General features: G+C 40.9%; 1 protein-coding gene across 1 annotated transcript in view; it reads left to right on the top strand.

Annotated features, from left to right (window-relative positions):
* GABRG3 (gamma-aminobutyric acid type A receptor gamma3 subunit) overlaps nucleotides 1-24,303 on the top strand; it is a 604,315-nt gene that overhangs the window by 493,349 nt on the left and 86,663 nt on the right. Inside the window, exon 7 of the mRNA XM_014527425.1 lies at nucleotides 9,628-9,765. Coding sequence (XP_014382911.1) covers nucleotides 9,628-9,765 — 138 coding nt within the window. The remainder of the gene's footprint in view (nucleotides 1-9,627; nucleotides 9,766-24,303) is intronic.

Raw genomic sequence — 24,303 nt, 5'->3', positions numbered from 1 at the left:
GTGTTTCTCTCAGCAGGTTGCACAGCCAATCTCAGGGGGTGCACATACACCCATGTTCACCCCCTACATGTCGCCAATGCTTCTGAAGAAAAATATCAATGGTGAAAACAGAAGTTGTTAAATTAAGTGGATCAGCTATGCTGGGACACATCCTACCACAACTGATCTGCTTCATTGGGTGAAACAGATGTCACCTGTTTTTTCTTGTGGAGTCAGGCCCTTCCTGCTCCTGGGAGCAACCAGCACCTGATGCTGATGGACAACATTCAGGGTGTGCCTCTGCAAAGGAGTTTCCCCTGTTGGTAGAGATGTGCCCAGATTCCCCTGGTGCATGTCCCCACACATCTCAGATTCCTTTGGTGCACATTTCCACAAACAGGAAAACCCCAGGGAATCTGACTTGGTGTGCACCTCTGCAAGTGGGGGATCTTGAGCAGGGAATTCCCAGGGCTTACAGCATCGGGCCCTGAAGTCCTAGGAGTTCCTACCTGGGATGGCTTGAGAGTACAGGCAGATCTGGGGTGCCTGTGCCCTTCTGTCATAAAGCAAACAGACTTCTGCCACAAAATATCACCACAAATCTTTACAATCATAGAATCATAGAAAATTAGGGTTGGATGGGACCTCAGAAGGCCATCAAGTCTAACCCCCTGCTCAAAGCAGGACCATCCCCAACTAGATCACTTCAGCCATTCCACTGCTGTATTGTCCTCCCAGCCAATGTCAGGGTGATTGAAGTCTCCCATGAGAACCAGGGCCTGGGATCAGGAAACTTCCATTAGTTGTCTGAAGAAAGCTTCATCTACCTCATCCTCCTAGTCTGATGGTCTATACCAAACCCTCACCATGACATCACCCTTGTTGCTCTCCCTTCTAACCTTAAGCCAGAGAGTTTCAACAGACCTATCTCCAGTTGCATACTGGAGCTCTGAGCAATTATACAGCTTTTTTACATAAAGTGCACTTCTCCTCTTCTCCCCTGCCTGGCCTTCCTGAACAGTTTGTACTCATCCATAAGAGTGCTCCAGTCATGTGAGCTATCCCACCAAATCTCTGTTATTCCAGTCACATCATACTTCATGGACTGTGCAAGGACTTCCAGTTGTTCTTGCTTGTTTCCCAGGCTCCCTGTATTTATGTACAGACACCTGAGGTAACTAGCCAATTGCCTTACTTTCCCAGGAATTTCTTTCTCCGTTGCCCCCACCCCCTTGTGCTTCCTCCAGGTCTCCCACTTCCCCACTTACCTCAAGGCTATGGTCTCTACCTCTGTTGCAGCCACAAATTTTGGGTTTTATGGTGTCACAAGGGGTATGGGCAACTATTTGCTTGGCCTTTCTGCCACCATAAAAAATGCTATAACAGCACGTGGCCAACATCTGTTTCCAACCAATATGAGTTGTCCCTGGAGCAGAGCTAAGGAAATCAGATCAACCTCTTTTTCTATTACATGCAAGTGATAAGTATGACATGTAAATGGACAGGAATTCAAAAAATATATTACACAAAATAAAAACAAGAGGAAAAGGGGAGACCTTTTTCTCAACTCTCATTTCTAGCAATATTAGGCAATTTTTGTAGCTTTTTTCCAGGCATTGTGTAAATAGATATACATTTTAAGGTTCATTTGCACATGAGAAATGGAGGAGAGAATAAGGAGAATGAGGAAAAGCAGGTAGCAAATGTGATAGTTTACAGCCCAAATTTCCCATCACTAATGTAAGTACCAGTCCTGACAAAATTAATGGATTGTGCCAATGCAAATGAGGTGAAAATAGTATTCTGATAAATCTGAACATCTGTAAAGGAGCATGTAAACTTGCATTGTGAGCAATAAACAACTGATTTGAATTTAATCACCAGTGTCTTATTTCCCTTCTTGACACCTGACACTATCTAATGTCATAACAAAGGCAGAACATACATGATTTATAATACAAACATATTGCTTTTCTTTCCTGATGATTGTTATACTGCTGAAGCTGCAAGAAATGAGGTATTCCTGTGTTATCAAAATTTACACCCAATAATTTAGAGGCCTTATTCCAATATCTATTTTTCTACACATCACCTGTTGATTTCAGATCGATGGTATGATTTGACCCAAACACTGAACACTGCAATTTCCGCAGGAAATTAGGACTTCCAATCAATATTCATATTCCACACAGGAAAGAAATCTCTGAATTGCACCTGTTTGAAGACATTCACAGTAACTATTGAACCTGCATTGATTGTTTTGCTGAATTTTAGGTTTTCATGGTGAAAAGTCAAAGCAGATGAAGTGAGGAAATACAGTTGCATACAGTTGCTTTCAAAGCTAAATATCTGCTTCTGCACCAACCATCTGGTTTCCATGGAAAGTGTTCCAGTGCAAGTGCAAAGAATAATTATAAAATCATTTAATATTGATTATACATGTAATGGAAATTATTTAAGATGTGGTCAGCACATGACCTCAGTTATTACAATAACAAAAGGGAAGTAAAGTGAAAACAAAATAAGTTGACCTCGAATAAGTTGCTTTCAATAAGTTGACCTCAAAAAATGGCAAAAATGTATTCAATATTTAGTAATGTAAGCATTATTATTAGAATTACAAGCAGCTGTGCACACTGCATAAATGTTTGAAGTGCACAAATAATACATAGCATTTCTAAGACGAATGTAAACTGTAGAAGGTACAAAGAAAGGCTACTAGATTGAGTAGGAGAATGAAGAACCTAATTTATGAGAGCTTGGATTAAAATATGTTGAATTGTTTAGCTTAGCAAAGTGAAGAGTAAGAAGGAAATATATTTTACTGTATAAATCTATAAATAGATTTTTAAGTGAATTTAGAGAGGGAAAAGAGCTATTGAAGTTAAAGCGCAATATCAGCACAAATAGCTAGAAACTAGTTACAAATACATTTACACCAGAAATTAGAAGATAATTTCTAACAATAAAAGAAATGAAATTTTCAATAGTCTTCTGAATACAGTAGTGAGGGCAAAGAAGATGAATCCATTCAAGAGAGAGCTAAACAAGTTTAGGGGATAGTCTGATAGGATAGCGATGGTCTTGGAACAGTATTATTCAGCACTTGCAAGACATGAGGATGAGAGCAAATTCAATCTTAGAGAGAGAAGTGGGAACTTGTCAAAGGTGGACTGCTACTCAGAAATTTCTTATTCCAACACTCCCTGAAGTGCAACAGAATCTGTCCCAAATGGCTGATTTCAAGCTATAGGACTCTAGTGTGTAATGTGTGCCTATGATTTCAGTCTTTAATAATATTGGAAAAGTCTTCATTTTTGTCTCCTAAATTAAGAAAAATGCAGTCTTGGGGATGGGGGGAAAGCAATATTCCTTTCAAAATCACAGATTCTTCCTTTTGCAATTCTGGCTTCATTGTCTTTTGTTGTTTTTCAGTCGATTATGTTTACCTGTTTTAATATTAAAGTGTGTCAAGTTAACCTTATTTTCCATTCAGTTTTTTACAACATTATCTTCATAAAGAACTTTATGGCATAACTAGTGTACCTGAGGCCTTGCAATGGAAAATAATAGGGCTGTGGAAACACCTGGAAAAGATAGACATTTATAGTGATAATACACAATTACTTGTATACCTGGCTCTACAACAAAAGGAACATGATAAAAGACCGTAATCTGGGGGGAGAAACTTTTGAGTCTACAAATTTGGGTCTCTCCGCAGTGAAGCAAACTAAAGGCAGTTAGATTCCTTACAGCAAAAATATATATTGCATTGTATGTATATATATTATATTTTGTGTGTGTATGTAGATAGATAGATAGATAGATAGATAGATAGATGCATGCATGTACATACACATATATATGTAGGTATGTAACAGGACCCAAGTTTTGAGACTAGTTGTGGCACCCCCTAGCAGCCACATTTGCCCCCACTCTGGATGCTCTAGAGATCACCTTGCTGTCTCTCCTGCCACACCTTTATGGATGAGAAGATTATTCAGTTGGGGAGACTGTCGTCAGAGGTTCATGTGGGCTTTAGGTGCTTCATCTGGACCTGACTCAACTTCTTACTCTTAGTCCAAGCCAAAAGTGGTTCATGTAACACTGAACACAGAGCCCTGTTCTCTGTACTAGGCCCCTGACCCTGTCTATCTTGTACTGGGCTTTGGCCCAGCCTCTCTGGCACTGATTATGGCCCCATTGGTCCTAAATGTGGCCTCCAGCCTCCCCATTGCCACACACATGCCTCACAGGGCTTATTCAGTCACTATTCACTGGACCCTCTGGTTTTACATTAGCTTCTATTCTTTTAGGCCCCCGACCCCTGTCTCAACTTCTGCTCACTCAGCTTCCGCCCACTTGCTCTGGCTCTGGCCTGTTTGGTTCCATCCTACTTACTCTGGCTTTGGTGGGCACCATGTGCAGAGTGCCTCTCTGACACCCTACTGTGGTTTCCAAACCACCCCTATCACCACTCCTAAACTTCTGGTATTAACTAGCAATACTCAAACACAACTCTTAATCCCTGCTGGATCTCCTGAGGTCCTGGCAAATTTCTATCCTCTATCAACTGGCTCCCTTCAGCTTCTTTGCATGCCTATGTTCCCTGGGTTCCCCTCTCTAGCAGCCTGGGCACTCAGAAGCTCTTTCCTCAGTAAATACCAGGGCCACACTGCCTTCTCTGGCTCAGAGACCAAAGTATAAACCACCTGAGCGTCACCCTTTCTGGTTCCTGATCTGGTTCTCTGAACCAGGCACAGGGGTATCTCCTTTGTACACTAATAAGCTTGCTCCCCTCTGCTGCAGCCAACCCAGCTGTTTTGAAGTCTTTAGTTACCTGACTGCCTAGAATTCTGCCCCTTGGCAGCTTACTTCAGGATAGTCACTCCTATCCCTGTCACCTTTGAGCTGCTAACTTTAGCACCTGGCCTTTGCTCAACTGCCTGCCACATATTTTAGGCCTTGCTCACTGCTCTTTTCCTATTAAAGTAACAGGAGCCCTCACTCCTTCTTATTGTATATGTGCACCCAAGGAAATTAAACACTATTAAGGATATGAAGTCACCTGGATCTCAGATATGAAATATTGTTTAGCTAAATGTAAAGCTGGTTCATCAGAAATGTTACATCCTTTAAATAAACTGAAAAGTAAAAGCATCTAGCACTGGAGCAGAAAGTAAGAACAGTCTTTCAATAGACTGAAACAATACTTATATGAATAATCGGTACTTATTTTCTTTGATGTAAGTAAGCTAGCCATTGTAAGAGCAGAAGCCAAGAACTGCAAATTAGAGAGAGATGATTAATGAAAGGGAAAGGACAGTCAACTGAAGCCAGTAGCATGATGATTTAAAAGAATGACTGATGCTAGGGCTTGTTATATTCTCACTGCAGTAAACACATCTAGAAAATCACAAAATACCAGAGGCTTCTATTTTCTTAAACTTCTCACTGACCCCAAAGAAATAAATAGTTATCCTTATTCCTTAGATCATGTAAGCTTATCAGTGAGCTAAGCAAATGCAGTCTAGATGAAAGCAATGTAAGGTAGATACATAACTGGTTGGATCCTTGTGCTCAAAGAGTAGTTACCAATGGCTCAATGTCTAGGTGGGAGGGGAGGTATCAAGTGTGGTTCTTCAGGGGTATGTTTTGGGTCCAGTATTGTTTAATATCTTCATGAATAATTTGGAAGATTGGACTGAGTGCACGCTTAGCAAATTTGCAGGTGACACCAAGTTGGGTGGAGTTGCAGACTCCCTGGAGGGTAGGGCTGGGATGCAGAATGATCTTGATAAGGTAGAGAAATGGTCATATGAAATTAAATAGAACAAGTGCAAATGATAAGGCTAGGCTGCTGTACCACAGAAAAGGAACTGGACCACTAGCTCAATGAGCCAACAATGTCCTTTTGTTGAAAAAAAAAAGGTATACTGGGCTGCACTAATAGGGATGTCACCTGCTTGTCAAGGGAAGTGATTTTTGGACTCTGGACCCATGCACCTACTCCGGACACTTTTAAGAAACATTTGGACACTTATCTTGCTGGGATCCTTTGACCCTAGCTGACTTCCTGCCCCTTGGGCAGGAGGCTGGACCCGATGATTTGACAAGGTCCCTTCCAGCCCTGATGTATATGAAATGAATCAGCACTAGTGAGGCCTCATCTGGAGTATGGGGTCCATTTTTGAGCACTGTACTGCAAGAAGGACATGGCTGAATTAGGAGGAGTTCAGAGAAGAACAATAAAATAATAAAGGGTCTGAAAAACAGGACTTACAAGGAAAGTCTGGATGAAGTGAACTGTGATTATTTAGTCTGCAGAAAAAAAAATGATGGGCGATTTGACAACCACCTTCAAATACCTGAAGGATGGTTATACAGGAATGGCAGTGATACACTTTCCTTTGTAGGTGAAGTGGCAGGACCAGGAGCAATGGCCTTAAATGGCAGTAAGGTAAATTTAGGTTGGATATTAGGAAAAACTTCGTTAACATGAGGGTGCTTGATGGGAACAGCCTACATGCAAATGTTGTGGAATCTCCATTGTTCAAAGCTTTTAAGAGCAGGTTATACAAACACATATCTAGGACCCATCAGGATGATCCTGCATTAAGGAAAGGGCTGGACTATTTGTTCTTCAGCTGTACTGTTCCATAATTCTCTGATTCAAATGTGCTAATAAGCAGGGATCCTGGTTTTCTTTGATAAAAAAACAATCCCCAATTTTCAGGTTAAAAATGTAACTGTATATAGATATAGATATCAATATAGATATAGGTATCTAGCTAGCTAGCTATATATATCTATATCTAGATAGATAGATAGATAATGGTGTTTCGTTTTGATCATAAAAAAATGTGAATTTTGGGTTACTTTTTTTAACTTGAATTTTGGGGATTTTTTTATCAGAGAAAACCAGGATCCCTGCTGGCACTGGGGGTAGACCCTCGTGGCTGGGATCTCCTCAGTTGATGGGACTCCCAGGCAGAGGGGAGCACTTGGCCACATGTTCAATTAACAGTGTGACTACAACAGGCTATAAAATTATTACACATTTTTTGTGGAATAACTGTAGTTTATTACTTGTAATTACTTGAATGTGTAGCTGGGCCACAACTCAAGGTGTGATTACCTGGATAATCACACCTTACGTGTAACATGAAGAGGGGCCCATAGTCATGCAAAGGGGAAGTAGGATTTGGCACAAGGAATCTGACAATGATATTTTCACTACTGACAACTTGAGACATGTCTCCTGCTAATAGTTAAGATTAGGACAAAGCTAGCAAGCCAGGCTTTATTATGATACAGAACTGCTTTCATGTGACACACTGATCTTATAATTGCTAATCAGTGAGAAAACCCCTCAGCCTTAGCATACATACCACTTTATTTGGTGCCTCCTATATGAATTGTGAGGACCTAGTACAGGGTTCTCAAAATAAGAATCTTTTAAAGGTGAAAAATGGAGTGAATTTATTTCAGTTTGAAGCTTACACAAAGACTTTTGAGCAGAGAAGTCATCAGTTAGAAGTAAGTATTTTAGAGCTTAGTGGGAACTTTATTCCTTAATTACATAGTTTGAATCACTTCTTTTAATCTGCCTGGCATTAAATTACCCTTTAAATTGACCTCAGAGATTATTACAGCAGACCTGCCTGGAAATTTTTTTTGGTGAAATATAGATGAAAACTTTATTTATTTATTTTTTGCAACAGTTGTGTTTGGGGTGTTTGTTTTCTTGTTTTATTTTTTCCCCCATCATGTGATGGAGAGTATATAAACATTGCCCTCTTAAATTAACATTTTTTTTTAAAGATCATGAATAAAGTTCTTGTAAGTATTTGTCTGCTGTGTTGGGATGAGGGGTAAATGAGGTGGTATATAATAATGGCATAGCAAAGTAGACCTTTAAACAAGGTGAAAAGAAAAATTCTTAGGGCCCTGGAACTATTTTTCAGCACTAATATGGCTTGGCAATGGTCAACAAAGAAAAGAGGGGAAATTATCAGTAAGGTAGATGTGTGTATGAGAGGTTTTTGGTTTTGTTTTACTTTTCATTTAAGCCAGGGTAAAAGTTTGCCTCTTGATCTATATCTAGTTTATTATTAGATAGCAATCAGTATTACAATATACAGATGCATTGTTACCCTAACTTGTAATGGCCTCTTACTCTTTTCTAGACATTTTGTTGTTTTGCTCACAACAAGCTGAAAGTTTGCTATGGAACGTTCTTCTTTCAGAAAATGTCATTCTCTCTATCGCGAAATTTCCCAGAGGAATGCATTAATTTTGAGAAAATTTTGTTTTGGAAAGGAAAAGCATTTTAACAGGTCAAAACAAACCATTTGGATGTTTATGATATATTACATTTTTCATGCTGAAATATTTCATCTTGACATTTATGTTAGTTTGTATTATAAAATTAACATTTAAAAGAAAAATTAAAATAAAGAATTTCAATTTTGGCTAGTCTGAAGTTTTTCCTTCCAAAAGTTCCATTTTGCAAATCATTTTGAAATTCCATTCCAATTTTGAACTAAACTAATTTTCAATATTGTGTAACGTCCTCCAAAATGGAAATTCTGATTCTCCCACAGTTTTTAGTCACCATTTATTTGAGTGAATCTCTGGAAGGTTTCTAATAATTTAGCAATTCATGTAAATATTCTGCAACAAAATGGAAATTTGGCAGCAGAATTATTACTAATAATTAGTATACTGCTAAAAGAGTTCTTAAGCTATTTCACTTATATAGATCATGTACTATTATATTAAATACCACAACCTTTAAAACTAATTGTAGAACAGTCATTTTAAAAATACCATGCCAATAAAAACTTTGCTTTGTTGCATTGTTCATTTTAGAAATACCATGACATATACCATATTAAAGGATTTTTTTCTATTTTAAAAAATAATCAGACTTTTAAATAACTTTTCTTCTCTTATATAGTGATACTTTTAATATGCTGGTTTTTTTAATGAAAGAAATAACTGCATCATAAAATGTTCACACTAGAGTAATATAATATGTGACAAGACATTAATTTAGTATAAAAATCTTTATCTCTGGAAAAAATTATCTTACTTAAGGCTCATCTATTACTTCCCATTCAATTGGAAAAAATATTCTGTGAATAAACAAAATTAAGCCCTAAATTTGTTCAAGTCAATTCTCATGCCCCCGCAAATGACCAAGCACCTTAAAAATTTAGCCAGTATTTTTTAATTTTGGTTTGAGTACTTTTTAATGAAAAAAAATCCTGAGAAATGCATTTTGTCTTCAAACCCTTAATTTAGACAAAACTTCTCATTTTAAAACAATGACTGGACAGAAAAATATTTACCAGCTTTTGTTTTTATTTTCTTCACTTCTCCTGTAGACTTCTATCTATATAGAAGTCTATGGGTGTTTGTAGCAATTCTTTTCAGTCTTGCTAGGATATAAGCTATTTTTACTATGCCCAAAAATAAAACCTCTCTATTGCTGAATCATATCAATACAGTTAAGGGAGGAGAGGAGGGAATAAGGAGCAGATGGTTTAAGGGTTTAAAAACTCACAACTTTCCATAAATTTAAACTATTATACTGCTTTCTAACATTTATTTATAACAGGTAATATTTTTTTTAATTTACAGATGGCTATCCTAAAGAAGAAATGATTTACAGATGGAGAAAAAATTCTGTTGAAGCTGCTGACCAGAAGTCTTGGAGACTCTATCAGTTTGACTTCATGGGTCTCAGAAACACTTCAGAAATTGTAAAGACCTCTGCAGGTAAGAATGGAATTACTTGGATTGCTCATTTCTAAAGGTTAAGAGTTTTAATATATGCTCTTTTAGATTTTGTGTGCAACATGAACCCATCTGTGCTTTCATTCTGACAATCTTTATCATTTGATTTACTACATTAAAATCTATCATATACGTTTGGCTCTAACTGGGTACATCTACATGAGACATTTACTCTGGGGCTGACTAATTAGCTCCGTAGTAAAGTGTCAGCTGCTACATGTGTGGTGCTATTTGGTCAGAGTAAACTAATTAACTAGGATAGTACTGCCCAATGCAAGTTATTTACTTCACCACAACACACGTGTAGATGCTGACTGGAGCTGGCTGCGTCATCAGGGTGCTACAGGGTGGGGTTGCCTTCCAACTAGTCCTGCACTGTAGCACCCATTGCCCTAGCCAACCCCTCTGCAGCATATTGAGCAGGGTCAGAGCAGCCCTGGCTGGCAGGCTGACTCCTGGGGCCCCCTGCCAGCCAGAGCTGTACTGCTCTGGTTCAACATGCTGCAGAATCAGGCGCACACGTAAATGTGGTGCCTAGGAGGAATAAAATCTGACGTGAACTATACCAGCATTTATTGCTTTGAATTAATTTCATGTGTAGACACAACCACTGGGTGTAAAAGTGTGCTGGCTACAGTTCCAATAGCTACTCTCAGTGCTTCCTGGTTGCTTAGGCTGGCCAGGGAATTATCCCTCAGCTATCACAGTGTTCATGTCCTGGTCTTCCCTCCCAAGTTACCTCTTTCTAAGAACAGATTTAAAAAGTTATTAGAAAATGTTAAAAATTATAATTACATGGCTTTGTAGTATTGGAAGGCACTATAGGGCCCCTCACATAGTGGCTACAAAGGTAAGTATTTGGTGTATTCTGATGATCTAGGACATGCAGCTGGTTATCCAACCCAGGATAAAGTGAGTAGAAAGTTTCAGCATGACACTCTAAAGAGAAGAGAGAAAAGTCCCTGTGCATGGTAACTGTATCAGTATAGTTGTCAGGTTATAAGGTATTTTCAGAAAATGGTTTTAGCATGTGGTCTACAACTCCTGAGGTGGGGAATGCTCAAGGACATTAAAAGGTCTTTGTGACCATATGTGTGTGTGGAGTTGGGTTCAGTGTATCCCCTCAGTCTTGCATCCTATTGGTGGTCTTGGCCAGTTGTCTTTGTATTAGGGATGGCTACTTGGAGTCAAGCCAGGTCTGGCCTTGACTGTAGTTAAAGCACTATGGAACTAGAAAGCTCTGTTCCAGCTCTTTAGCTGCTTTCTTATCAGAGGAAAACTGCTCTACTTCATTATACATGCACCCTCAAGACCTCAAGACTTCCTTGGGAGGGGAGTTTGATCAGTAACTAAGGGCAAAAGTGCAGCCAGCAAGAAATAGCAAAGTACTTCCATGGACTAACACTCTCTTTCCAGTTGGGTGCTCTTCCACATTTACCATCTGGGACAAGATCATGCTAAGCTATATAGTTAAGGTGTCAGTGGCTGCATCTATATGAGACACTGACTGTGCAGTCATTACTGCACAGTCACTTAGTACTTATATAAACAAGTACTAAATGACTGCACAGTAATGAGTTACTGCACAGCAGCGTCACTGAATAGCTTTTAGGTAATTCTGACTGTACACTTCAGCAACTCATTACTACTGTGCAGTAGCAGCACATCATGCTTCCTGCCATGTGACACTACTGTGCAGTAGTAACAAGCTACTGAACAGTCAGAGTCTCGTGTAGATACAGTCAGTCAGAAGTAAAAAAAATAGGCCATATAAAACCAATTTCTGTTGTAAACAGACTTTGGTCTACAGAATCACCCATGATTGATCATCCTCAGGAAGTTGACAGGCACAGATTGTGATAGCTGAATTATAGGTATAAATTTATACATTGTCAATAATATCCCAGTAGCCCCAGATAACATTACACTTATCTCTTTGAGACTGAAACTGGTGTCATGAATATTTATAAGGCAGGTACCCTGTCAATCTCAAAGTGTACCCAAGATAAGTAATTTCCCTTTTGTGAAAGTGGCACTTGAAACAATTTGGCTTTAGGTCCACTTCCTTGAATGACTGAGAATGCAGATTACATGGTTTAGGTGGTCAGTCCAAATGTGACTGTAGATGACCACATCACCTAAACAGGCAGCAGCATAAACCAGATTTGGGTAAAAGACTTGGCCCATGAGTTTATGGAATATAACCAGTAGGCCTGTTTGAAGCAGCTAGTATTCACTTCAGATTTGGATTCAGCCAATTTGGGGGACAGTGATATGATTTGGAGATTCAGCTGCAGCCAAATCGACTGAATCTCTGAATCAGCCCCATCTCAATGGCTGCCCGGCCTGCTCTCCCAGCTCCCGGCTCTTTGAAAAAACAAAGCCTCCACTCACTGGCTATCGCCAGATGGGGGGGAAGGGTGATCCCCACTGCCTCCCACTGCCCCACACAATGTGGGGGGCTCTGCCACAAGCTCCCAACCCTCACCTGCTCTCCCAGCACCCCCCCCCACCCCCCCCCCCCCCCCCCCCCCCATGGCTGCCCTGCCTGCCCCAGCTCCCAGCCATTTAAAAAAAAAAAGCCCTGACTCTCTGGCTCTTGCCAGGCAGTGGGGGTGATCCCTGCTGCCCCCACTGCACCATGCTGTATGGCAAGCTCTGCCATGATCCCCCAGAAGCCCTGAGGCTGCTGCACCAGCTGGTGAGTGGGGGCTTTTTTTTTTTAAAGGGCCAGGAGCTGGGGGAGGCGGGGCAGCCATGGGGGGTGGGGCCTGGGAGAGGAGAGCAGGCAGGGGGCGGGGGGTGGTCAGGGAGGCTGGGAGAGCAGGCAGTGGATGGGGCCTGGCAGGGGTCCCCCCCATGTTCCCCTGTCCAGCTCCCTGCTGCAACGAGCGGGGATTGCCTGAATCTCTGAAGCTCTGCGAATCTTTTCCAAATCAATTCAGACCTTTTCATTGGTCTCCTGATTCAATTCGAATTTGGAGATTCATCCACCAAATCAGGCCAAGTCTCCTCTGAACTGAATCAGCACTCAAAGCTTCAAGCAGCCCTAATAACAAGGACCTCATTCAATCCAAACAGTATTGTTTAAAACTGGTAAAAGCTAAATGGGGTTGGAAAGCCAATCTTTTCCCAAGACTCCAGAAAGTCTTTCTAACTCCTGAGAGTGATCTGTCAATATCCACTGGTCAGATATAGGATAGTAACATATCTTGCTTCCTCCAATAAATCCAGTAATTCACTGACCCATGAGATGGGATATGTATTGAATGCGGACAAAGCACTGGCTTCCTCAAATTTTAGGTCAAAACAAATGGTCCCATTCAGTTTTGGTACAAATATGATTTGACTCTTCAGGTTACTATCAGACTATTCAGTCATCTCATGGTTCAATATTTATTGTTACTCTTGCATGATCATATCTCTCAGCCTCTGGGAAAGCAGTCTTCATATAGGTTCAGACTAGATTTGGGGCCAATAAATGGATTCATCTTGGGCCTAGTGAAAATACCTTGGACAAGTGAATAGCTGGGCCCAAGTTCTCTACTCATGGGTGAGACCGGTTCGGAACCATTTCAGATCATAGAGTTGCAGGTGCCTGTAGGCCTGCATCAGGCTCTGGGGGTTAGGCAGCTATAAACAGATTACAAACTCACCAGGGGGGACCAGCGGGAATTGGGGGAGGCTCTGTTCCCCTAGGCACCATCTGGGGTTACTAGGAATAATGGCCACAAATTGTTAGAGAGAAGGTTCAGGCTAGACATCAGGAGACATTACTTTACAGTTAGAAATGCCAGGCTCTGGAATGGGTTCCCAAGTGAGGTGGTACTCTCTCCTACTTTAGGGGTCTTCAAGAGAAGGCTGAACAGGTATTTAGCTGGGGTGATATGACCCCGGCACCCGTTCCTGCCTGGGGAGGGGGCCAGACCTGATGATCTGTTTAGGTCCCTTCCAACCCTAAGTACTATGATACTATGAAACAGATGTTCCCAATCATTCCAGGGTTTTAATAATGCTCACATGATATATTTGCAGATATTTCTAGATATTGGATATCATAGTTTACTCTCCATACTTGCTGGTTCACTTTTTATCATCCTTGCCATTGGACCATTAACTTCAAACTAGAACTTGAGGAACAAAAACTTTGTCTGCAGGATTAAAGTCCCAGAGATGTGTGCTTCTTGTGTGCAGCTCCTATACACAATGGGTACATAATTTCTTTTTGGTGTTTGAGCCAAACTCTTTGAATCTCTCCGAAGATTTCAAGAAAATAAGACCAAGTTTTCAGCTGTGGTGCAGGGCAGGGGGTGAGGGGTAGGAGGGGTAGGGAGGGAGGAGGGCTTATTTCCACATCATCTCTTGTATGACATCTAAAATTTCCCAGGGACGCCTGTGCTATAGGGATTGAAAAGGCAAGAACTTTTGCCTCCTGAACCATAGATAAAAGTGAAGAAAATAGTTGATGCTAATGGTGCACACAGTGACAGTGAATTTTCACAGCCTAGTCCCCAAGGTCTTATTGAATTATTCCACCAGACTTTTCATGGGGGAGTGGCAAATAGAGGTTGAAAAATTTTGATTTTCAGTGCCCATTGTAACTCTACTAAAGTCTGAGACGTACAATTAGTCCCTTGGCCTGTAATAGTTTCCATGGCACCTCTACCAGAGCAAAAAACTTTCATGGCAATGGTTTTTCTTTCTTTTTTTTATCAGAGATGAGAGAAGCACTGCCTCACAGGAAGAGGGAGCATAGTCCATAACAGCCAGAATATATTTGTACCCAGCTGTGAATTTTCAAGAGGTCCCACCAAATCTACCAAGCCATTCAAATGGAATGTCTGTCACTCATAGATGGACCAAAGAGGCTTTTTTTTTTCATTTCCCAAGGGGTAGGAAGCTAACATTCTGGACATGAAGCACAGAATTTCCTTATATATGTCTGGCCAAAATATTTGGACCCGGAACTTACTTTGCCCGAGTGTCTTCTTAACTTCTCTGATAGTGTTTCAGCAGCAGCATCTGGCAGTGAATTTTCCATCTGATGATCTGTCTCAAGGCAATATAGCTGCTCACTCTGCAACAGAATGTACAGGAAGATCCCAGGTTGTTATGTGTTCACAATTCCCTGTTAATCATGGCAAGCAAGATGAAGGTCTCATTTGGTTTCTGTTTTCTGACAAATGAATGGCACCCTTGGCAACTCAAAGTCTGGTATAGGAGGTTCTTCATTCCAGCTCAGGGTGGAATTTCATTGTATCAGTCTGTTTTCCTGGGGCAATAGCTTTCAAAAGGTCCAGCAACTTGTAACATCCTGTACAACTTTGAGAACTCTGGGTTCTGAGTCAGTGGAAAGTCAGATAATTGATCAACCATGTTTAATGAAGAGTGATAAGAATTATTAAAAGGATTTTCACAATAATCCCAATCCCAGCCAAGGGTAATGGCCAGGTATGGGACATATCCCACCTAACTAAGAAGAGCTTTCCCCAATGGTCTAATTAGCCTAGGCTGGAAGATAGGGCTGCCCTATCTTCCAGACAGCACCCTGCAGACAGTGCCCTAGAGTAGGGGTCAGCAACATAGTCTGCAAGCTGTCTCCAGCCCATGGAGCCATTGGATCTGGTCTGCAAAGCATGGGCTTTGGTAGCATTCAGCAGCTGGGTGCTTTGCCCATGCCACACTGTAGTTGGGTAGTGAGAAGTGGTGGTGGTTGAGTCCTAGAGTTGTCTTGCCTAGTACATGAGCTGGGTCATTCCAGCCTGCTGCTGGAAAACACTGCTTACTTCTGCTCTACAGGATCCCTCTGTCTGGGAGAGATAGCATATTTCCTGGTGTCAGGACACGGTCAGAATCAACAAGAACCAACACTTTTGTGCCATTCATTCAGACTAAAAGAGTCAATTTTGCTGGCCTGGATGCATCAGCCCAAGTCTTATCTTCCCAGATTAGTGCATAACTTCACTCATAGATGGTAGTTTTCTCCTGCCTATAGTCTAGGCAGTTGCAGCATTAAGATCCTGATTAGCCAATTTAGTCCTTCCTGGTAGGTGGGGGAAGAAGACCACTGCATTTTGGTTCAGAGGCCACTGAGATGCCATCATTACCTCCTCAAAGTCTCCTGACAGGCCTCTGGTCCCATCATTATGAACCTGATGGGGGTGCCTGGGCTTGTTGACTCCAGCCAGCCCTACAGGCATGCTGCTGGCATGGATAGCTATAGCAAAGTTGTGATTTGCTGCAACAGCTATAGCTGTCTCTTACTAGTGACTGGTGAAGGAAGGCCATCTGCTGGAGCAGATGTTGCTGGCATCAACACTGAGAACTCTGCTCAGCTGTCCATTTAGGCAGCTGTTCTAAGGCTATGATTAAGGAGAAATCTCTGGAAACAGGCTTCTCTTAATTTCTCCAGCCTCCTTTGGCATGTTCAAAATCATTCATCTTTCTGCATTCTCCACCAAAACCATAACAGGATATTTGGGGCAGCTCCCAACTGGCTACTCCAAATGCCTGTTGATTGCTTACATTGACCAGGATCACTTGAATGACTGCCCCAAACATATGGTTGTACTTTTGGTGAAGAATGCAAGCTTCACTGGGCTTACATCTTAGTCATCAAAGTCTTCTTGCAGCAAATAAAAACACATGCTTTATTTAAACCTTTATTTTGTAAACACTTCAGCTGTTCATCATGCTTCAGAACAGTGATATCAAACTCCTATGGCCCCTCAGGCTAGATCTGGACCACAGGGCTCCTTGTGGTCTGGATCTGGACTCACCATCATCAACAAGGTGAGTGGTGGGTTTCTGAGCCTCTGTGTCAGCTCAGAGAACTGTGGGGATTAACACAACAGTCACTCACCCATCCTATCTGCTGCCAACACACATCCTCAAGAGGTCTCTGTCCACCCACGCCCACTTGTCTGGACCCCTCCAGAAGCCCTATCAGATTTGTCTTTGACAACCCTGCTTTAAACAATAGGATACACTTGTTTAGGCATGCACATTTTAAAACACTGCCTCTGAACTGCTAGAAAATATTAATCTTTAAACCTCAATAAGCTTTAAACCCCACCCAACCTTTGAAGCATAGTATGCATTTATGGCATCAGGATAACATTTTGAAGAATATACTGTAAACAGTGAGGACTAAGGATTGGAGGTGTGTACCAGTTTCATTCAAGTGTAGTCAGAAAATAGGATGTTATAGAGCTTACAGATGTTCACTGGGAAAGGGCCAAAGTCTAAACTCCAGGTAATGGACCCCGCTTCTGGATTTCCAATAACATCCTCTCCTCTCTTCGTAATTTCACTAACATAGGAGTAAATCTTTACCTGCAGCTGCTGCTTACGTTATATTTTAAAATTCCACTATAAGCTCATTGCTCAATTAGGTGTTATTAAATTATTCCAGACACAATTTTTCATCATTGATTTTTAAAAGCAGGTAGCAAGCCTCAAGAACATTGACTTCTTATTATGTTAGCCGAGAACAGAGTGGTAGATCTAATTAAACTGGACATTTTCATGACCAGTTAATTTTTCAACCACTGTTATAGTTTTTTCATAGTCTTTCAAAGGTGTGCTACACCTTCTAGCCAATGATGAATGCCGTTTTCACTGACTTTATCAATTGATTTTAATTAAAATGTAATAGTCCCTATTTTATTCCCCCAAGGACCTTGTTCTAGCCAATAATCAAGAAAGTGAATTATGCATTAAACACTATATACTGCTAAAATTGGAAAGGAAACAATGCAATATAAACAATAGATTCAGCACTCAGGATTAAATATCTCATACTTATAAACCAATATCTACAGGTTATAAATTACTTTGAGGTAGGCTAAACAATCAATACTGTTTGGAAAGCACTCTTCTAGCTACATGGTATTAGTAGTAGTCTGCTGCTTTAATATTAGCAAATGATGAATTTTTAAAGAGCAGATTTTTATGCTAATCCATATTATTCATTGGGAAACACTACAGATAAAGAGTAAAATGCGCTGGTCTTTGGAGTTAGCACTGATTATATACAGCACATTCACATACGTCAATAATGCATTTTCACAGCTGAAAGACATTTTTTCATTGAAATACAGTTAACATATTAGCAAGTCTTTTGGGTACATGGTCTGGCAGAGGAGAGCATCAGTAAATGGAGCAAATATAAACGTTCTATTCTCTTATTTGAATAATAAATACCAATTCTGGGAACAAGGTAGACTTTCTTCAGACAAGTTACCTGTGAGCTGTACTAAGTGCAGGTAGATCAAGGTAAAAAAAAAAATGATGGCTACCAATTCAGATATCCAGGACAGTAGGCATGAAACTAATTGGGAGATGTAATGTGAAAGGTAGAGAGTGTATGAGTTCCCTGCTGCTCTTCTGTACATGTGTGGAATCATACCAGCCTGACAATTTTCATCAGGAAAGCTACACAGAACCGTATCAGAAATATGAAAAGTCTGGCACTGACTTAATAAATGCACTCTAATCTGAGCTGTGTACATTGCATAGTAGTCATCCTTATATGGCATTGTTGTAGCTCATAAGCAGTAAATGAGGTAACAAAAGAAATTTCTTGTTTTCCACTGTTAGGACAGCATCAAGTACCAGCATCTGGAAATTGTGCTTGTCATATCTATTTGTCCAGATTTTTATAGGGTTCTTATCCTGATGGCTGACAGCTTAATGTTTAAAAGTTATTTTTAAAATGCCTGTTTAAAGTAGAGGAGAGGGATTTCCTTATAAATAAAACATTGAAGGATATTTGGAAGAGAGATAACTGTTCACATATTCATAACCTCATATTGTTGCCTGATTCAATATTACTCTTTTTTCACTATTTCAAGTTTTTGGTTATTTATAGTACTAAGTTATGAAGTCTTTCAATGTGCTGTGCTCCACAAATTTGTCAGTTTCCTATAAATTCTCAGAGGCCCTAATTACTTACAGCATACTATTTTCAAGAAAATTAAAGAAAACTTAGGTGTGGAAGTGGTCAAAGGACTAAAACATAATACTTTAAAAAATAACCATATATTAGAAATCATATTATTACATTTCATATTAAATTAGACTACACAAAATTATAACCTGCTAGACCAAAAAAAAGAAGAATGGGGGTAATAGTGTTTCAGTAAATGACTTGGGATAATTATTACACAGAAAATTGCATTCTATTGTAGCAGGAAGGCATCACCCTAGCAGAGGTAAAAAAAGAAAAATATTTATTTAGAAATCAATTTGAGTAACACCAATACAGTGTATATAGCCCAGATATTTATATTCCTCACATGATACTGTGGCAGAAATCACAGGCAAAGAATTAAAAAAAAAACAGATGACTAACTTGAGGCATCTAAATCCATATTTGGGCACCTACTGGATGTCATGTATTTTGGCTAAAGAAATAGGAAGGGGAAATATTGTCAGCCTATCAACATATAATGGATAAGAATACCAATGCTTGACTTGGATGGGGGATCTAAATTTTAGGGAAAGGACACTATTTCACTAACCCTGCCAAGTAAGTGACACTTTTTGGCACCAATACACAATTTGCTATCCTATTCCACATGTAATGTGGAGGTGCAAGCATGCTCAATAGCCTGAACTTTGGCCAGGTACGTACACAGCTCTGTACACACATACCCAGGCAAAAATAAGTCCCAAAAGTATAGTCAGGCAAAACCCCCATGATTAGTGGATATTCAGGGGAATAGAAGAGCCTCCCTCACATCCTCCATATTTATGCCCAATAGGTCAGTAGCTAGGTAACTCATCCAAGAAGCAGCAGGTACAGGTTTTGGGGATGCCTCACCCAGAGGCAGTTTTGAACGTATTTTAACCACAAGGCCACAAGTTAGTCATTTGCCAGCCCTCCTTTTGAAGCTGGCTACCTGAGCAACCAAGGAAGGGAGAGAAATGGGCCAAGAGAAAAGGGATAAGTTAGGGGGTATGTGGCTCAGTATAAAGACTGCTCCCCCTCCCCCAAATCCCAAAAAGGAGCAGGCTCTGGGTTCTAGCCTGGACTCTAGCTTCCCAATTGGGCATGAACTTCCTCACTCTACATCTGATAAATATTCATTAAAAGGTGCAGTGGCTCAATTTCCTTGTCCATACTACATGTAGCGTAAGATTTCAAACAGTGTGTAAGTGCCAAAAAACAGCAGTTACATGACTGGGGAAGTGCCTCTTGGGTGTATAAAGTGAAATAGGATTCTTCCAGTTATATCTAAGCATGCACTGAAGCTTGTGGTACTCCATAAGGTCCTTGCCAGCCCTGACCCCCTTGCATGATCAGTACCCAGGGAAAAAACAGAATTATTTAAGAGTGCTGCAGAAAATAATTCAGATTAATGAGATGAAGGACAAAAAAACCATACTGAATATCTGAAAAACTTTCTCACGGTGACATGTATTTTGCTTTATTCTGTTGCTGTCAAGGGAAACATGAACACTTCCATTATAAAGGGAATTTAAAATTAAACTAGACAAAAGTACTAGAAATGCTATATAGAGCATAGTTCTGTATTGGCCTGAGTTGGACTCAATAACTTAATGTCTTTTTCACCTCTAACTTTTTATGTTTCTGTTATTTTATGAGATCATTACTTCCTACTAGAATTTTGTGTCTGTGTTTTTCAGTGTTACCAATCTATATCCCCTTTAGGTACGCTCCATCTAAGTTCTCTTCGTCAGCCTTTCAGCATGAATGATAATGATCTATACCAGGGTTTGGCAAGCCCCAGCATGCGTGCCAGAGCATGTCATGCAAAGCCATTTTTCTCCATATGCTGCAGCCAGCCTGGGCTCTGGGCAGCTGCTGCCAGCCATGGAGCAGGCGGTGGGGAGGCTGAAAGCCATGCTGCAAGTAGCTTGGGGTCTGTGGCAAGCAGCTGCTGCCCAAAGCCCGGGCCAGCTGCAGCAGGCCACTGGGAGGCTGCAAACAGCTGCACTGGGCTCCGGCTGGGCCCTAGAGCCCTGGTTGGGCTCTGTGGTGGCGGTGGCTGCATGCATGCTTCAAAGGAGATGGCAGGGAAGGGTCTGGGGTTGTACTGCCCCAGGCTACTTCCTGGCCATGCGCCTCAAGGTGCATGTGCAGCCACCCCTGCCATGGAGCCCGACCAGAGCTCTGGAGCCTGGTGCAGTGTTTGTAGCCTCCTGGCTGCCTGCCACAGTCGGCCCGGGCTGTGGGTAGCTGCAGCAGGTGGCGGTCAGGCGGCAAACCCCCACACCATGGTCTAAAGCCTTAGCATACAAACCTCAGGGCACACAATAGGGAAAGGGCTGGGAAAGCACAACCCGCTGTCCACCTGGAGGCACATGTACAACCACCACCACCAACAAGAACTGGGTCCCTCATGGCTCCCCTGCTGTCTGCCTCTGGCACACCAGGTCAAAGCATGGGTCAAGGTTAGGGTGTTTTTGGCATCCCAGCCAAAACCATTGATGACCCCTGATCTATACTGAGCAAACAGTAACATAGTATTACTATACAATAAATGTGTACAAGCTATGTTCTATATTGTCATTTATCCCATGAGGTGCCCAGTTTATGAACTCTACAGACCGCTGCTTTTAGCTATTCTTTCCACATGTCTATTAATTATACTTTTTTACAGATGTTAATAATTTATACTATTCATTAATCTCTTAGATCTGTGACAGAAGTTCCATAAACTGGTTTGACCTCAATCATTTAAATCTGATACTATATTCAACCAGGTTTGTCCTAAACCAGTTTCAGCCATTTTGAAACTTGTTTATGTGCACTGAACTTTTGTTCTGTTACAGGTTTAAACCAGTTTCTGATCACTTAAACCAGTTTATGTGTAACTTCTGCCCCTAGCCCTGAAAACATTTGCACCTTCTAAGAAAAATTCAGAATTCTACAAGTAGCAATGTTTCCCCACAAAGACTTCTTAGTCCTTTAGTCTAAGCCAGTCATTATCAGTCAGGGTTGCAAGGCACCCTGGGATGCCACAAGATCCTTTGAAGGATGCTGCTGGAAGCATAGGGAGGTAAGTCAGGTGTGGGGAGATAAGGGCAGGCTCAGGTTTTCTGTGCATGGCTGCTCCGTCATCCCTACTACCTGGCCCCTCTGCAAAGAAGCAAGCACTGTAATAAATAAATTAGTTTTTGAAATGCAGTGCTACTATTCACAAGAGCTATGGACAAATGCCTTCAGTCTGACAAGGGCTGCCTTGAATCTGAAAAGGTTGAGAACAGTAAGCATTAGTGGACAGAGTACTAACATTTACAAGTACAGTTAGCCCAAGGAAGGCAGAGGCATGAAGAAGAGGAAGCCATGAGAGAAATGCTGCTGAACAGTCGTGGAAAAAACAGTGATTTCACTAAAAATGCCACCCTACATAACTCTCCTTAACATCACAGCTCTATGTACTTCCTCCCCTCACCTCAGTTTTAAAACCCCAGATATGTAAAACAAAAGCATATGTAAATATTGAAACATTTTTCATTTTCATTAAGGATCCTTGTCACTGTATAAATTATATTTACATCCAGCCTTAGGCCCCCTATAGTCTGGCAGATTTGTACAGTAGAAAGGGGCCTTCAAGTACATAAGAACCAAGTTTTGCTAACTCAATTAAAAATGAGAAGTGTTGCTCTAAACAGTATATACAGGTTATAAATAATCTTGAACATTAAACACCCTCAAAATTATCAGCTAAGGTTCTGAATATACAAATGGATGTTTGTGATGATTTGCACATTTGCCAGTGGTTCTCAGCTTTTTTAGACGCAAGGCACCCATGAAAAAAAGCCAGTTCTTAGTTTTCACTCATTTCTTGACCACAGACAAATAATAAAGCAATTCTTCTTTTGCAAAGAACTCAGAAAGACCACAATAGGGCAGAGGTTCTTGGTGCTATATTCCTATTTGAAGTCTCTGGTTTTATCTTGTGAGACACTTAATGCAGAGTAAAGACATGGGATGCTTAATACACAGTAGCCTAATAACATTGCGCAGTAGCATAGCATGCCAGGCAAAAACTGTGCTAATACACAACTACACAGTAGTATTAGGTTACTGCGCACAAAGCGTCACTAAAAAACTGTGCGCTGGCGCTACTGCGCAGTAATTGTAGTTACTGCACATTTAGTTAGCACTTCATTAAGCAAGTACTGAACTAAATGTGCAGTAACTACTGTGCATTAATGAGCATGTAAATGCGCCAAGCTTAGTGTTGTGTATATGTTATCTGGAGTAGCATCTCTTACCTTTAGACACTAACTACTGTTTCTTTTGCATGGGATCACTGATATATTAATACAGACTCTTTTTTATGGTTTTGTCAGCTGTCAGCAAAATGTTATTTATTCTGTTTTAGGGAGTAAAGATATTAATAACTATGAAAACACATTTTCTGAAGAAGTACTGAATTTCATTTATGCTTGTTTACAGATACCATGTTCAAATATATGCATGGCTGAGGAGGTGAAAATGTCAATATTAAAATAACTCAACTGATATTGGCATAGAAAGGAATAAATAAAAGCAAGTTCTTACATTTCTACATTCATGTGGCCATTTTATTCAAGTTCTTCCTTAGGGGGGTGCATCTACACAAACTATTTACTGCCTAATTAGCTCAATTAGCTCTGCAATAAATGCCTGTGTCTACATGTACAGTACTTTTAGGTCACAGGCCCCTGCCATGTGGGGCTGCTCCAACCTGGCTCAATGTGTGGCAGTCCCAGGTGTATGTTCAAATGCAGCACCCAGGAGCAATAAATTATGGACTGATATGCGCCAGAGTTTATTGCAGCATATTAACAGCTTGTGTAGATAGGCTCAAGGTGTGCTATTTCTTCAGAACCCCAGCAAAGTAAAATGTCCACGTCAAGAAGACTCCTATATTGCTGGTACTCAGAAACAAGATAGTCCTAAAGTAACTTAACAAGGCCATTGATTGTATTAGTCTGGAATGTGTAGAAAGTTTGTTCCAGAAAATTGAAAGCTGCATAGAGCTGATTAAATGATGTGTGAGCTCTAACTGCATTCAGATATGTAGCAACATCTGCAATAGCTTATGCATTCAGGTCAGGGGTGCTCAACCCACGGCCCAAGATCCAGATCCAGTCAAGAGTGCTGTGTCACCTGGCCCACAGGTCTGGAAATTTGGAAGCAGGGGAGCAGTAACACAGTTCCCCCGATGCTAAATTTCCAGATCCATGAGGAGCTCTGATCCCAGTTGTCAGGGCCAGGTGGGCATGGCACCAAGCCCTAGGACCTAATCTCAGTGTAGAGGGGTGGGGTGGGGTGGGGCAGGAAGGGGTGCTGCTGCATCCCCAGGGCTTAATTCAGTCCAAGTCCTGGCCCCATGCAACTCATCTGGCTCACAGGGGCAAAAGATTGAGCATCACAGCATTAGGCAGTTCCTAAACACAATCATGAAGGTCTGCCTTGTAGAAAATAGTTTGAATTATCAATGGAAGGTAAAGATGGTCCTACAGTTTTTCAATACAGTTGAATTTTCTAATGGCTTT

The sequence above is a fragment of the Alligator sinensis genome, unplaced genomic scaffold (genome assembly GCF_000455745.1).
Source record: "Alligator sinensis unplaced genomic scaffold, ASM45574v1 scaffold144_2, whole genome shotgun sequence".
In the NCBI taxonomy this organism is placed as follows: Eukaryota; Metazoa; Chordata; order Crocodylia; family Alligatoridae; genus Alligator; species Alligator sinensis.
Note: the sequence above shows the minus strand (reverse complement) of the source record. Positions and strands in the feature narration are given on the sequence as shown.